Source organism: Pelobates fuscus, chromosome 3, assembly GCF_036172605.1.
Source record: "Pelobates fuscus isolate aPelFus1 chromosome 3, aPelFus1.pri, whole genome shotgun sequence".
Lineage (NCBI taxonomy): Eukaryota > Metazoa > Chordata > Amphibia > Anura > Pelobatidae > Pelobates > Pelobates fuscus.
In genome coordinates, this window is record NC_086319.1 from 301,909,142 (window position 1) to 301,926,040 (window position 16,899).

The following is a 16,899-nucleotide window of genomic DNA, read 5'->3' on the forward strand; positions in this document are numbered from 1 at the left end:
CCACAAGTTCCTCGAGCAAACACGAAAATAAACTTGAAGAAATGTATGCAGTTTTTAACCAGAAAAAAAGAAAGATCTAGTTCTCTGATGGCAACACAGTAGAAGAATCAACTTTCATGTTGTGGGTTTTGTAAAGTAACATCCCTGATATGAAGCCACAGAAGCTATGACATTGTAAATTTATATTACATCAGTACATTGAATGTGACAATGGATCAGTTCTAGACAGTGGCAGAACTAATACAGAGGGGGCCATGGTGCAAGGAAATTTCAAAGCCCCCTTTACCACAAGGGTGGCCAAAACGTAAATTCTTAACGGTCTTCAACTCCCACATTGCTTTGCCAGCTGGGAATCTACCATTTGTGAACATTGTTTGTGTGCTTGAATGTAAGCATGTGTTTGTAGTGCTGGCGTTTGAATATAGGGATGTGTTGAATGTATGTGTTGGATGTATTAGTGTATTTTTGTTTAGTGTTGGAGTTTCCATGCAGTTGTATGTTTGTATGCAGTTTTTTCATTTCAATGTAGGTGTTGGTTTGTGTGTGTATTTGTATGTAGTGTTGGTGTTTCAATGCAGAGGTGTGCATGTGTGTGCAATTGCCATTTGATTAGAGAAGTGTTTGTTTTTGAATGCAGGGCTGTTTATGGTGGTGCCGTTAGACTGCAGTGGTGTATTTGTATGTAGAGTTAATGTTTAGAATGCAGGAGTGCATAGGTGTGTAGTTGTATTTTTATCTTCTTACTCATAAAATGAGGCAAACAGGGTATTTGCCTGGGCATTTGGAGATTGGAAAATGCCCATTTGGAAATTGCCGCCCAAGGCAAATGCCTTGTGTGCCTCACGGTACACACATCCCTGATTGTCGCAACACGGTGTTTGCTATGCATGCACACTAGCCTCCCAATGTAACCTATTCCAGCATTGATGATCTGAGCCAAAGAGGGGGAGTGACAGCGAGTAGAGCATGGAGGCAATGGTGGAAAGGTAAGGAACACTCACCTTTCAAACCCTTACAAAAGAGGGCGTGTGGGGGACAGATTGAAAGGTCTCAAGACACTATAGAGCTAGGAATACATATTTATATTCCTAACACTATAATGTTACTTTAAATATGTATGACCCTGACAAAGCTGGAATTTATTGTGGGAAAATATCCGCTATTCCTAATGAATTGTCTTGCACACACACACACACACACACACCTTTTTGAGGGAGCACACACAGAAAAATGTGTAGCGCATACAAATTTGTATTCCTTTTTTAAAAAGATTTTTTTTAATTTATTTTTTTGAGCACCAGTACTGGAGTCACCGCAAAAACTCTACCCTTGTAGTGAATGCCGCAGGGGTAGCAAGGGATCGCTGACGTATTTTCAATTCCTCTCTGCTCCATCACACATCCTTTGTGGTGACAGCTGGAATATGACATCACTCCAGCCCCAGCATCACTACAGAGGGTGCGTGAGGGAGTAGAGAGGAAATGGAAGATCCATTAGAGAATCCATTCTCCACTGGACCACAGGGCAAGGATCGTCAATGGACCCATCCCTCCTAAAGGTAGAGAGGCTTGATGGGCCTAAAAATAAAACAACAAGAAATAAAATGTGTGTGCGCGCGCGCAAGATTGTATAAATGCCTGTCAGTGTGGGTGTCAAATCAGTGATATTGTGTGTCTGCCATTGAGAGTGTGTGTATCTGCCAATATGTGCGTGTGTCAGTCAGTGAGCGTGTGTCAGTCAGTGAGCGTGTCTGTGTGTGTGTGTCTGTCAGTGAGTTTTTCAAATCAGATTGTGAGTCTGTCATTTAGAGTGTGTCAGTGCGTCAGTAAGTGAGTGTTTCTGTCAGTGTGCGTGTGTATATATATGTCAGTCACTGTTTCAAATCAGATTGTGTGTCTGTCATTGAGAGTTGGTGTCCGTGTGTCTGACAGCGTGTTTGCTATTGGTGTCTGCTCAACTGGATTGTTTGTTTCTCCTGTGTGCTTTGAAACATAATCCCATCATATCAAGAGTAAGTTTTAGTTTTTAAGAATTACTGCTGCTGGCCAGATGAAAGAGAAAGATTTCTTGGGGTAGGGGAAAACGCCAAGGCCTGGAGCATCACATATATACAGTGATTTATTTTTTTTAGGGGGAAAAAAAAAAAATGTTTAGGAATGCAGTCCCTTTTTTTGGACATTCATGCAAATAACCCTGTAAGATGACTGTTGTAAAGGAAAGTGACAACAAAGTCAAGTTATTTCCTGATCTCATGCTCCACCCCATATAACTAGCAATTTGTGTAATGAAAGAGTAATAATGGCCAAGATTTGTCTATCACCAAAGATGTGGTTGGAATACCACCATCCAAAAAATAGTCTGACATATCCTGTATCTCTGGAAATGGTAAAGTCCCTAAAAAATTAAGTAATTGTATTAAAGGAAAGAAACGTAAACCACAAAGGAATACTAGTTCCAAAATTAAAAATTTGCCCAAAAAATATATTTGTTGTACTGCCTCGTTTTAGACTTTTCATTTACATTACACAAACTGTGGATTTGTCAATATATACTTAATGCAGAGAAAAGCCATAAAAGGTTATGTATACTCTTGAGGATTGGCGTAGAGCAACCTTCTATGAAGGACATTGTTACTATCATCAAGATCAGCTCAAATAAATATGTAGGCATCTCCAAAATAAACAAAACACAAAATAAAACACGAGAATATACCAATTATAACCAATAAATACCCTTTTAAAGTTCCCTAGAGTCTCCTCTAAATATCACACAAAAATCTAGGAACTAAAATTAGAACAAAATTTGAGAAAACAATAACAAAATGTCAGAGTAGTAGATCTGTAGTCACACAATAAAATATTGCATATAGTGCACAATATTTAGGAGCTTTAAAGAACAGATTACAGTGTCTACAAAGATCATGATTGGTCCTTAAAGCGGCACTGTCACCATCTAGGAACATTACAGATTTTGCAAAGACCCCCGACAGTGACATCGCCGCTGGGCATCTTGTGGCCGAGAGGGGCAGGGAAAGGTGAGTTCTACTTACCTGAGCCCATCCCTTGTGAGCATCGCCCTCTTCTTCCTGCGGTTCAGCACCTAGTGTTTTAGCGCCAAAAGTCGATATTTGCGAAAGTGCACCACTGGGATTTATGGTGACAGCTGGGGGTATTGACACTTCTAGATATTAGGAAGAGCTACCGCCGATTAGAAGTGTCAGGTGTAGGAATTATACAGAGGCAGAGTAGTCCTTACTTTGTCTCAGTATATCTCTTGACTGGGTTGGAATTTCCGTGAAATTACAACACAGCCCGCATAAGTATTTTATAAAGATTCTATCTTCATTAAATACTCATTTATCAGGGGGAGAGGAGGGGCGTGACAGTGCCGCTTTAAGATGTTAAAATGATAATACCGCTGAAGATGCTGGCCCTTTAGACGTAAACCGTAGGTAGGATATAATATCAAATGTCACAATCCAACTGCTATTTGGTAAATAATTTATATTAAAAAATAAATAATTCTGTGAAATTGAAGAAAATACTATAAATATGAACACTTTTACTACATACACTAATATGATTCCAATCAATTGGTCATGAACACTGAATGGGTTAAAATATAAAGAAAAAGAAATTAAGAGGATGTGATTTATTCTTCCCGTCACTGAGTTCAAGATACTAAACTCATGCTTGACAGACAAATCGATATTTACAGTCTATGTTCCTGTAGCCAGGCCAGAAATGGTCATCTGCCCAGAAGGCAGGTTAACCCAGAGAGAAAGGTTCTTACAATTAGATTATAGCCCACGGTAATAAAAATACCAGAAAGGTACTCTGCCTTACATTCACATCTTCCAGAATATAGAGTTATAAATGCATATCATGGCTTTTACCATTAAAAACAAGGGGAAATTGTTAAGTTAATGAGAAACAGAGATATATGCATGAAGTGGCATCTGGTGAAGTGTTAAGATGGTGGGGTGCGGACCATCCTCATTTGTCAGGCTCTGTTCAATTAACCTCAGGTCGTGCTCTATTTAAAACCATAAACCTATAGATTACACTATATAGACAAAAGTATTGGGACACACCTCTTAATTATTGAATTCAGATGTTTCAATCAGACCCATTGCCACAGGTGCATAAAATCAAGCACCTAGTAATGCAGTCTGCATTTGCAAATATTTGGAGGGGGGGAGGGCGGGGTTTGTTCTGAAGAGCTCAGGGAATTCAAGCTTGGCACTGTGATAGGATGCCATCTTTGCAATTTCATCCCTGCTAGATATTCCACGGTCAAATGTAAGTGGAATTATTGGAAAGTGGAAGCTTTTAAGACCAGCAGCAACTCAGCCACAAAACGGGTGACCATGTAAAGTCACAGAGCAGGGTCACTGAATGCTGAGGCGCATAGTGTGTAAAATTCGCCAACGCTGTGCTGATTCCCAAGCTGAAGAGTTCCAAACTTCCATTGGCATTAATATAACCACAAAAAGTGTGCAGCAGAAGCTTCATGAAATGGGTTTCCATGGCTGAGCAGCTACATGCAAGGCATCACCAAGTACAATGCCAAGCATTAGACCGATCAGTAAAAAAATTCTGTGGCAAGCTAAATCATGCTTCTCTGTTTGGCAGGCTGATGGGAAAGTCTGAGTTTGGCATATAATTGTTGAGCATACCAAGACATGTTGGATAATGCTATTCTTCCAACTTTGTGGGAACAGTTTGGGGAAGGCCCTTTTCTGTTCTAGGATCACTGCGCCCCCTTGCACAAAACAAGGTTTTTAAAAACATAGTTGGATGAGTTTGGTGTGGAAGAACCTGACTGGCCCACACAGACCACTGATCTCAAACATCTTTGGGATGAACTGGAAAGGAGATTGCGGGCCTTCTCATCCAACTCCTCTCACCGTGTCCCCCAAGGTTCAGTCCTTGGTCCCCTACTGTTCTCCATCTATACTGCCTCCCTTGGTAAACTCATTAGCTCCTTTGGCTTCCAATATAATTTCTATGCAGATGACATGCAAATTTACCTGTCCTCTCCTGATCTCTTCCCGTCCCCTCTTGACTAGTGTCTCTGACTGCCTCACTGCTGTTTCTGACTGGATGGCTGCCCACTTCCTTAACCCCTTGTGTGACATGTCATGATTCCCTTTTATTGCAGAAGTTTGGTCCTTAAGGGGTTAAACTAAACTTGACCAAAACTGAAATTCTGGTCTTTCCTCCCTCAAGTGTTGTTACTCCTGTGTCTGTCTCCCTCCAAGTCAACGGTGCTACCATCAGCTCCACCACGCAGGCTCGCTGCTTAGGTGTTCTCTTTCACTCCGACCTCTCCTTCAAGCCTCATGTTCAATCTATCGCCAAATCCTGTCATTTCCATCTCAAAAAAACATTGCGCACAACCGCCCCTACTTAACGCTAGATGCGACTAAGGTGTTTGTCCATTCCACTGTCCTTTCTCGCCTTGACTACTGTAATCTGCTTCTCAGTGGTCTTACGTGCTCCCAACTTGTGCCGTTACAGTCCATAATGAATGCGGCGGCGAGGTTCATCTTCTTGTCCGCCCGCACCTCCCATGCCTGACCCTTCTGTCAGTCCCTACATTGGCTTCCTATAAAATATAGAGCTCAATTTAAAATTCTGGTTCTTGCTTTTAAATCTCTACATAATGCTGCTCCCACCGATCTATCCTCCCTTATACACAAGTATGTCCCATCTAGGCCCTTACGATCTGCTGAAGACTTACGTCCATCTTCTGTCCGTACTCCCACCTCTGATGCTCGCCTTCAAGATTTCTCGAGGGCTGCACCGTTCCTGTGGAACTCGCTTCCCTCCTCCGTTAGATGCTCACCCAGTCTCCACTCCTTCAAAAAATTGTTAAAAACCCACTTCTTCATAAAAGCGTATCAATTAAACTGTTAATAGCTCCCAACTGATTCCTCTTCTGCAACTGTCACTAGTCTAATACTATCCTTACCTTTTGTGTCATTTTACCCCACTCCCTCTAGCATGTAAGCTCTCTGTTCCTGTGTGTCCAACTTGTCTGGTTACAACTACATGTCTGTTCGTCCACCCATTGTAAAGCGCTGCGGAATTTGACGGCGCTCTATAAATATCATAATAATAATAATAATAATAATAACAACAACATCAGTGCCTGACCTCACAAATGCTCTAATGGTTGAATGGGCAATAATTCCCAAGATCTTGTGGGTATCCTTCCCAGAATAGTGGATAGTGGAAGTGGTTATAGCTGAAAAGGGAGGGGGGGGGGGCAACTACATATTAATATTTGGCATGCAATGTCATAAAAGTCTCTGGTGGTGTAATGGTCAGGTGCCAGAATACTTTTGTCCTTATAGGGTTTATGCATATGGGCGGGAATATCATTCTATGTATGTTCATTGGTTCTTTAATTTAATTTCTATTTTCTTCATGAATATGCAAAGTTATACTTCTATATAAAAAGTTCTATCTTTACACCCTAGATCTTATTATGGACCAACATTATGCTGCACATTACTTACATAAATAACCCCAAGCATTACAAAATGCCGTCACACAGTAATAAAGAAACACACTTTTATTGGCTGCACAGGCTGACTTGGGGGCATTATCCCCTAGACATAGATGTCAGTCTCGTCAGTATCTGGAATGGGGTTTTGTAAAATGAAAAATAAGTGCTTTCACTCCCTGTCTGTATCATTACAACAGGAGTGTCATCAACAAGAGGGGGGCAAATGAGCTCTTGAAAAGCCCCGGGTCTTCTTTTAAGTGATATAAATTGCTAGACCAGCGTGCCTTGCCATTCACAGATCTGTTAGTAGGATGTGGTAGTGCATGAAATCACATTGCAGAGTGGAGGACAATTAATGATTTAATGCATTCCACAGTGAAGGCTAAACTATTCCATGGGCTCGGGAGGCTGGTTGGGGAACATATAGTTGCTATTCTCAGGGCTGCCCCAAGATAATGTCTTTATTGAAGTTCCGGCTAAAGAGTACAGCAGTGATGCCGGCTTCTGGCGCTAAAGAACTAGAAGCTGAAGAGAACCAGCCAGAAGAAGATGGCCTCGTGAGGGATAGGTTCAGGTAAGAAGAACGCACCTTTCCCTACCACTCCCCCAGCGGCGATGTCACTGTTGGAGGTCTTTGCTAAATCTGTAGTCCCCAGATGGTGACAGTGACACTTAAAGGAAACTGTGGAGGGGTGTGTGTAAGGAAGCTGTGGAGGTGTTAAGTATATGTTAACTGGAAGGTAAATGTGTATGGGACTGTGGTATGGAGCTGTGCCCATGTAGGAGGTATTGGAAGCCGTGGCGGGGGTATGTGCAGGTATGTGGGTTGTGGAGGATTAATATGCATTGGGCTGGGAAAAAGGATGACTTTGGGGACAATAGTGGGGAATGTGTATGGAAATGTGGAGGTGGAATGTGTATGGGAGCATGTGAAGCTAGGGGGTATGTCGAGGGTGACTTGTTAGCCACCATCCTCAAGATCTCCAAAACAATGTGTGATACTCTGTAGACTAACAACATGTCTAAGGCAAGGAGAAGGAAACTGATATATGTTTTTATGGGAAGAGATGATATAGTTATTTTCTTTTCATTCTACATGTAGCTGTGTATCTGCTTTTGTACATGTGTATATCTGCATATTACTGTCGTACATTAGTAATTTTTTTCCTGATTTGCTTCGTATTTGTAAAACTGCCAACACACTGTTCAATTTTAGCTTTTATTATTTTCACATCAATATACTGGATAAAACACACTACTTATATCCTGTTCAAGCACAATAGTACTCAATGCAATACTCTTGGGAGACAGGAGTAATTTCCTGGAGTTTAATATGATCATAAGGCACAGGATATTTGTGAAAGAACAAATGTATACAATAGATCACACGCACAAAATGCAGACAAAGTTTGTAATTTTAAAACTATATCTTAAAATATACTAGACTATACAAGTCTGAAAATATACTAGAAAACAAGCAAAATGTGCTATTAGCAAAAAAATGTTTAGATAATAATCTAAAAGCGGTCATATTTAGAAATAGTTTTTATTACACCAACAGCGCTTCTTCAAATGTTAGAGGAAATATTTTGTCAATATACCAGTCATGTAAAACACTATCAGGATCCTTAACACGTCCACTGCAAGAGTTATACGTTTTCCTTTGATAACCTTAGCCCAGTCAAAATCATTCATTTTATATAATGAGTATGTTTGGCTTACTGGGCAGTAGGTGGAGCTGTAGCAAATGTGCATAGTTATAAAGTAAAGTACAGTTCGTGACCATTCCCTGCATTTGTCTATAATTAATTGGCTCTCTGGTTCATAAATTTGTCGTTTGACTCTGGTCTAATCTCGGTTTCTTGGTAACCCCAATGTTTAAATGCATTCTTTTGAAGACTACTCAGGTTCTTTCAGCTAGCATAAACAAATAAAAAAAAAAAGAATAACAAGGTTGCACCAAATGACAGACCAATAGGAAAATCAGCTAGCATAACCAAGAATTCTCATATTTACCTGAATAAATAATACTCATGTAAACAGTCACCACCCAGATCCTGTTAGACTACAACTTCGCATTTTTGTACTTTTATGTAAATGTGGCCACCCACAGCATATACGTTTGATACAGTATATGTTATATGAAAAGCTCCTTCCCAGCTCTAGCGCTGTGAATTTAATTTTGGCCTACCAGTACTGTGGATAAGGACCTGGCAGTGCCTAGTTTTTATTTAGAAAGGGTCAACATGTTCTGCAGGTCAGTGGAATGTTCAGAAACAGTGAGAAAGGAAAATCTCCTAATGAGGAGTAAAAGCAGAGAGAATATCTTATCTAATAGTGGGTAAACTTTATTTAATTTGTAGTACAGTCAGGTGCAAATTGATACACAAATCTCACCAATTAAAAATTAAGGTAAGATAGGCAGAAATAAAAAAAAAAGCAAAGATAAAGAACCCCTTCGACAACTAAAAACTCATACTCATCTTAGAGAGATTCCTTTATTAAAGGATCACTATAGAGTTAGGAAAACAAACTCGTTTTCCTGACACTATACAACCCTTAGGTTCCCCCCCCCCCCCCCCCCCCCCCTCCCTAAAGTGATCTGGGTGACTATAGTGTCCCGTTAAAGAGACACAAACTCGTTTTCCTGACACTATACAACCCTTAGGTTCCTCCCCCCCCTCCCTCCCTCCCTCCCCCTCCCCCCCCCCTCCCCCTCCCCCCCTCCCCCCTCCCTAAAGTGATCTGGGTGACTATAGTGTCCCGTTAAAGAGAAATAGTAGGAATACCTCAACTACATAGTTGAGCTGGTAAGTGTGAATCACCCTAAATCTGAATACAGCAAGAGTCTAGTAATTACCTCATAGAAAGTAGCTGCTAAAACATACAGAAACGCAAGCCTAGAGTAGGAGATCACAGTAGACAATGTATCTTTTAGTCTTAAGTGGAAAATAGAGACAACACAATAGATCGCAAAATAACAAGTATAACTGCTAACCATGTGGTCAAGTTCTAAAGATCCAATAAAATTCCAGAATAACAGACAAAACTAAGTGCCTTGATACATTCAGATTGCTGGTGTGAACCTCACTTATATAGTAAGGGTGCCTAGACCCAAGAAAATATAAAGCCCTCTAAAAGCTACAGCTAGAGTACTATCACGTCTATGGATGATTCACAATATGTACAACTGCTATCAGTCCTATACCTGCACTAGGATCCCAGTGGTCACCTGTTTAGGACCTAAGCGTTATAAGCTAAATAGTCTCCAGGTTGCAGTCTGTGTACCACCAGCAATGGTCACATAAGCGATGGCCACAAATATATAAAGAAAATTAAACTTTTGCTAGGAATTGTTGATCATTTCGTACTGGTGAAGTAAGTAAAGCAATTTCACATATTTTTTCGAACATGTTTTGGACATGATGTATACGCACCATTGTGTGAATCCATGCTTCCTCCACGGCTTCCAGCACATGCTTCAGCCCCAACACACCAGTACATCCTCGGGAGCTTCTTTTAGAGCCAGAGCTGTGTTCCCACAATTAATAAACAATAAAATGGTGTTCAAGCCTGAAAAAGACAAAATGATGTCATTGTAATTGGAACTCCAAGTAGAATAACACACATTCAATGGAAAAAAAATCGGAAACTGTCAGACGACAAAAAACACGGAGAACTTTATTAGTACAAAGCTAATAGGCACTTAATGTATGTATGTATGTATGTATATACCAACAGAGTTGGCTTTCTTGTAAACTACATATTTGTGTTTAGCAATGTATTAACTATCCACTTACTTCAGGTGGAAGGGGTTTTCATCCACACTTTTTTCCCCATCAAAACTCTGTTGGTATGTACTTTACAAGTAACGCCCGGCCTCCATACCAAGCCAGTAACCAACCTCAACTAAACAGTTGTCCATGAGTGGTTCACTGGCTTTGCTCCTCTTCCTGAGTGGTGTTTCAAAGCTGTTGTATACAGCAGGCACATACTCTAAGGAATCCATGTATGAAGTGGAATTATGAGGCAAAAATGTGGTTCTTAGTTGAGCTCATTTGCATACGCCTACCCAGAATCCCTTGCGGTGGTGAGAGCACTGTTAAAGTGAGATTACTGTGGGAAAAGCAAGTCTTATGGCTTGATTGGTTTTTGTATTTAGCAACACTCACAGAATTTAAAAGTTCCAATCTTTATTTATTCATATTAAAAATCACGATCAACGTTTCAGTCCTCTGTATGGGACTTTCCTCAGGATCAATAAAATATATATATATATATATAGTTTGTTTTTGTTTGTTTTAAATTTTGGCTGACTGAACATTATGATCAAACATTCCAAACACAGCTGTAAGGACTGGATGATGGATATAGGTTTGAATATTTTATCTGATAGTGACATCCATCTACCACCCCCTATAGTTATAGAGCAGGGGTCAGAGGCCTGGCATACAGTTCCTTGTGAAAGCAAAGAGGAGGCAGGCAGAAGATTGTACATTTGGTGTGGATTGGGAAACTCTCTCTACCTTGCTCCTTGTCAAAGTGCTGCTCAGTTACCCAGAAGATTTTCCACAATATCATGCCATTTGCTGGCTAATTCCAGAAAGCCTGGTTCAGCGAGTGCTGTGTCTTGTATACAAAATGTTAGTCTCCCAATTCTGCTTACCTCCTACATTCTACAAACATTAATCAACACTCTGTTTATTGCCCAGCAATGCACTTACTCCTTGACTTTTGCACTTGTTAATGTTATTAGCTTCTCTTCCAGCTGACATTATAGACAGTACTCATTTCCTAAGACTTGCTTGGAGCCCAGTCACAACTTAAGTGAGAATGGTCAGGAATGAAAAGTAAATTTGACATTTTGAGGCCAGAACAGCCAAACTGGAAACATAAAGGACACACATCTTGCTTTCCATTTGACTACTTTGGCCTTGAAATGGAATTCCTCACTTTAGATTAAATGTCATGCATTTGCTTGAAATTTACATATTTTGCAGCCTTAGCAAAGAATTCTGCCGAGACGAGAAAGTAACTCCGTCTGTCCTGATGTTTACGAGAGAGGTATTATGATCCTACAGGGACCTAGGCAGGTTTGGCCCAACCCCATTTCAATAAATCCTCACATAACAATGTTTAATGTGGCCATGCAAATTAATTGTCCTGGGGCACCTGTCTTATTCCTGGGTCCTAGATAGCCCCCTAGGATCATTTTATGATTTATCCTGCTCTGATGTTTCCCTAACCATGTGTGGCCCAGCAAAGACTGGATTACTAATAGGAGAGTGGGGGGAAGCAGTCCACCTTGGGTGCCATGCATAAGGGGGGTGCCATCAGTCACGTTCTGACATGACAATGTGCTCCGCCTTCACAGTGTTTTAAAACAGGTGCAGGGGTTTAGAAGAGGGGGGGCTGGTTTTTAGTAGAGGGGGGCTGGTGTGTAGTAGGGGTGCTGGGGTTAAGGAGAGGGGTCGCTAAGGTTTCGGAGACAGGGCGCTAAACTTAAAGAGAGGGGGGGGCGCTAAAGTTAAAGAGGGGGTGCTGGGGTTTAGCAGAGGGGGTCCTGGGGTTTAGAAGAGGGAGGTGCTGGGGTTTAGAAGAGGGAGGGTCAGTTTTGAAAGTGATCACTGCAAACAAGAGGAAAGATAGTATCAGAGAAGAGATTCCAAGTGTCATGAAGAAAACATGAATTTTATTGTTGTTCTTGTTCTTTTTTTATACTGTAGTTTTCAAAATAAACCCACGTTTCTATGAAAATAGAGGTTTTTATTTTTTGCAGCCCACAAACTTAAACCTTGTTTATTTGGCCAGTGTTAGCCTTTGAGTTTGACATGCTTGCCATGAAGGATAGCGTTAAATTACAGTGGAGCAAACACATAGCAAAAAAAGTTTTCCATCAGCAAAGAAAAAACACAAAAATAACTTAGATATTCCACAGCTATTGCCTTCTGTAACCCACTCTCTGTGTTAACCATACTGGCCTTACTCACACGTTGTATGACATGCCATCTCTTACTATTATGTTAAATCAGGTTTTTAAATATGCTTAAAGAGACAATGTAGGCACCAGACCACTTCATCTCATTGAAGTGGTCTGAGTGCAGAGTCCCAGTTCTCAACCCTGCAATATTACAGCTTTAGAGCAACTGCAATGTTTATATTGCAGGGTTAAGACATCCTCTAGAGGTGGTCATTCAGGCAGCCACTAGAAGCACTTCCTTGAGTCACTTCTAGAAACAATGCTTGACGTCCCCACACTTAGCAAGGGAGCATGCAGCGTCTTGAAAATCCCTATAGGAAAGCATTAATTTGAATACTTTCCAATGGGGTAAGAGACATTTTTGTGATGTCGCAGGAAAAGATAAGTAAATGAAAGTTTGTTTTAACCCTTTCATGACCGGCCGTGGAGGCAGAGGGACACTGTATTGTTAGGAATACTTATCTTTGATTTATTAGCAGTCGAGGTAAGGTAGTTTGATAGATACCTTCTAACAAATAGTAGAAAAACACGTTAGCTAAAGCAGAATTATCCGGCACGGCCTCGCTGCATAAAGGGAACTGAAAATGAATTCAAAGCATGTTCTAAGAAATACACGATTAGAACTATTTTTGGAACAGGAACAAAATGAAATTATTTCAGGGTGATACCTCTGATGAGTCTAATGGCTATTGATTAAGTATTCCAGGACCACACAGATAAATCATTTATGTCAGCAGGATTCAATGATTGACGTATTCAGCACGTTCAAGGATAATGGATTTATTTCATAGGACTTGCTTTACTAGATGGTAACAAGTCATTTATTATAGGAACATGGACTGCATGTTGGATTTCACGTCTGTGTAACAGGTGTATTAGTGAGTTGTGAAAATGTAAAAAAAAAGTTAACAAGTTATAGGTGATTTTCTATGTTATATTACATGGTTTAATTTCTAAGGGCTGTCAGTTAACTTTTCAGTAAAACCAAAAAGTCTTCTGCTGCAGAACGGTCAATATACCTTGTCTGCACATAGAAACATAGAATGTGACGGCAGATAAGAACCATTCGGCCCATCTAGTCTGCCCAGTTTTCTAAATACTTTCATTAGTCCCTGGCCTTATCTTATAGTTAGGATAGCCTTATGCCTATCCCACATGCTTAAACTCCTTTACTGTGTTAACCTCTGCCACTTCAGCTGAAAGGCTATTCCATGCATCCACTACCCTCTCAGTAAAGTAATACTTCCTGATATTATTTTTAAACCTTTGCCCCTCTAATTTAAGACTATGTCCTCTTGATGTGGTAGTTTTTCCTTCTTTTAAATATAGTTTCCTCCTTTACTGTGTGTATCCCCTTTATGTATTTAAATGTTCCTATCTTATCCCCCGTCTCGTCTTTCCTCCAAGCTATACATGTTAAGATCATTTAACATGTCCCCCATTTTCTGGCCGAAAAAAATCTACAAATAAGTCTAGTTCCTTATACTCATAAACAAATTCCACAATGAACCCCCTAATTCTCAGTACAAACAGTAACTCACTCCTCCACACGCTGTTACCTTCTCATTCTAGTGCTAAAACCTTTTACTGTAAGAACAAAATGACTATTCCCAAACTCCCACAAAATCACCTATTGACAAATATCCTTATCCCCCACTCCTTGACCTCCAAACCACCTTGATTGTTTAGTAACTGATGCAATAATATATACAGAGCCACCTGCAAAAGAGCAATAGAAAAAATGTCAAATAAGCAGAACATGGCTACAATACTCATAGTAGTTCCTCTTTCCATTCCAAAATAGTCAGCCAGTCGTAGAACAGGGCTAAAGTACTCCCTTCGGCTGCGACAGGTCCCCCAATATAAAGAAAAATGACTGAACGCTCTAACAGGTATTAGTGAGCAGTCTTTATTGACTTAAAACCACATTTCAGCTCCCTACAGGAGCCTTTATCCAATAGCGAGACGAGACGTTGCTTTAAGTCAATAAAGACTGCTCCCTTATACCACTTAGAGTGCTCAGTTATTATTCTGTATAGTGACGCTCTGCTTTTGGGTCCAGCCTTGATGCTCATTAGGTGGTATTATATTTTAATGTGTGTGTGTGTCCCTTCTTGGTTTGGATACTACAGAACTACAATCCCCATGATCCTATATTAGTTTGTGTTTTTTCCTCTCGACATCGAGATGTAAATGAAGGGAAAGTTTTTTTCTCAGTCTGAGAATACAAGCATATCTCAAACACAACAGACATGCCTTTTGCTTTATTTTGTGTCAAATTATATAAGGGGAGAAAATGCACTGAACCAGATTTGCATTTATTGTGTAGTCCTTATGCAAAGTTTCAAAAGTTGTAGCCAAACAGAAAACACCCAGCCAGTATTTGCAACAATTATTGTTGACAAAGACCTCATGGTGAGATCAATTCTTGTTTGATTTGCAGTTTGTTACAGTAAAAGCTGCTACTTATTCAGCCACTGTGTGCCCAGACATTTCTGGAGTAAATTTCAGATTTAAGGCCAAAGTAGCTGAACTGAAAAGCATAGCTGACAGAGAATGTGACCAGTTTGGCTATTTTGGCCTTAAATTTGGAATTCACTTTGAATTCTCACTTTAGAGATTAGCCCTTTAAATAAAGTTTACATAACGGAGAGCAAGAATTGTCAGAAAAGCTGACGTTAGAAAACAATAACTTCAATATGCAGCAAAACGCATTCTTGGGTAACAAGAACCACAACCAGATAAGGAAACAAGGACAACCAGGACATATTTGTGCCCTTTACTGGGTTGTGATTAGATATGGGATGTAGTCAAGTCTTAAGAGTGTGCCAACAACCACACATAAAAAAATAATAATAATAATTACAGAAATGGATATTATGCATCATAAACTACGTCACTTCCAGGATTGCCTGGCACAGCAGACAGACAGGTATCACTACACTGTGCAGAAAGACATACAAACAATGTTTTAGGAACACTCCTCATTCAAAAAAACTGCATCCCAATAAACTTGGGATGGACACCATCTTAAGTTAAACTGTTAAACCTGCTGGAATGCACAGTGTCATTTGTATCAGTTGTTGCCTGACAACGGCACAAGGCAAAAACATTCTCTTAATATAAGACGGTACCCAAGGAATCCAGACCCTAAAATAACTTCATTGCAACAGTCCATAATGGGTAGAAAGAATAGTAAGAAGGTGAGATACACAGGATCAATAAACATTGGCTTTTTAGAAAATGGAAAATTAAAGCATAAACCCTGTCTTCAGCATTGAGGTATAAACTCGAACACACAACTCCAAGCAAAAAAAAAAAAAGGTTACATGACTCAGTTCCGTAATGCAAAGTCTGTGGCATCTGCTCATCATATTTCCACTTTTACAAAAGTTTTTTAAAAAGCACTGCAATAACAGTATGGCTTAACACTGAGCAACCTAAACACTACAACTCACTGTAGTACATTGAACTGGTGAACAGTTTTATATATACCATGGGTCTTCCTGGAGCCTATAGCAATAGTGTTAATTCCATACAATTAATGCACCTGGGAGAGGTTGGCATTTTAGGGGTGTTGCTGGTTTCCAACACCTGGGTGTTGATCCGAAAGGAAAATATGCCCCTTCTTCTCAACCCATGAATAGCATGCTACTGATAATCTTAGGGATACCAATGAAATCATAGCCAGACCCAAGCACATGCTTTTCAATGCAGTCATGCCATGCTTCCTAACAAACAAAGAGGTGTGCAGCAACGTTGTACTCTTCAGTACCCCTTCCTTACAGCCACCTGCCAAGCACCACCATTTTTACTTAAGTAGGATGGCAGAGTGCTGTACTATTGATCTTTCTTTTTATAGTAGGAGAAATAGCTGTAAAATTAATTCAAAAATAAATTTTTAGAAAAAATGAATATCTTCCTGCACCAACTGCAAAGATCTTGGGCTAAACAGCCCCACATCCAGTACTTTAGCCCCTAAAGCCTCCCTTCAACTAGCAGTGCCTTTAGTGCTAGGGGACGCTAGGCAAGCTCAACACTACAATAAGCTGTGGAGCCAAGTATCTTAATGTGTGATTTTTAAGACATTGATTGGATCTGCTATATGAGCTTCACACCTATAATCCCACATTCAATTTTCTGTGATATTTCTGTCTATCTGCAAAAGAACAAAGCACATATAAATGGCTTCACAATGTGCCAGTATGTGTTGTGTGCTATATTTGTCTACCACCAACAAATAAACAGCCTTCAGCCCGTCAGAACCAATGATGAGAGTCTAATCTTGTTTTACCATTCAGTTGGAACTCATGCTCAAATACATGTAGAAAATATCATCTCAACTCAACAGGTTGGTTCCTCCTTAATAAGGTACCAATTTAATTCATTTCAAGATAATACTT

The 16,899-nt window shown here is 40.0% G+C and overlaps 1 protein-coding gene across 1 annotated transcript in view; it reads right to left on the reverse strand.

Annotated features, from left to right (window-relative positions):
* LRRK1 (leucine rich repeat kinase 1) overlaps positions 1-16,899 on the reverse strand; it is a 96,386-nt gene that overhangs the window by 63,662 nt on the left and 15,825 nt on the right. The window contains exon 2 of the mRNA XM_063448820.1: positions 9,954-10,089. Coding sequence (XP_063304890.1) covers positions 9,954-10,020 — 67 coding nt within the window. The 5' untranslated portion in view covers positions 10,021-10,089. The remainder of the gene's footprint in view (positions 1-9,953; positions 10,090-16,899) is intronic.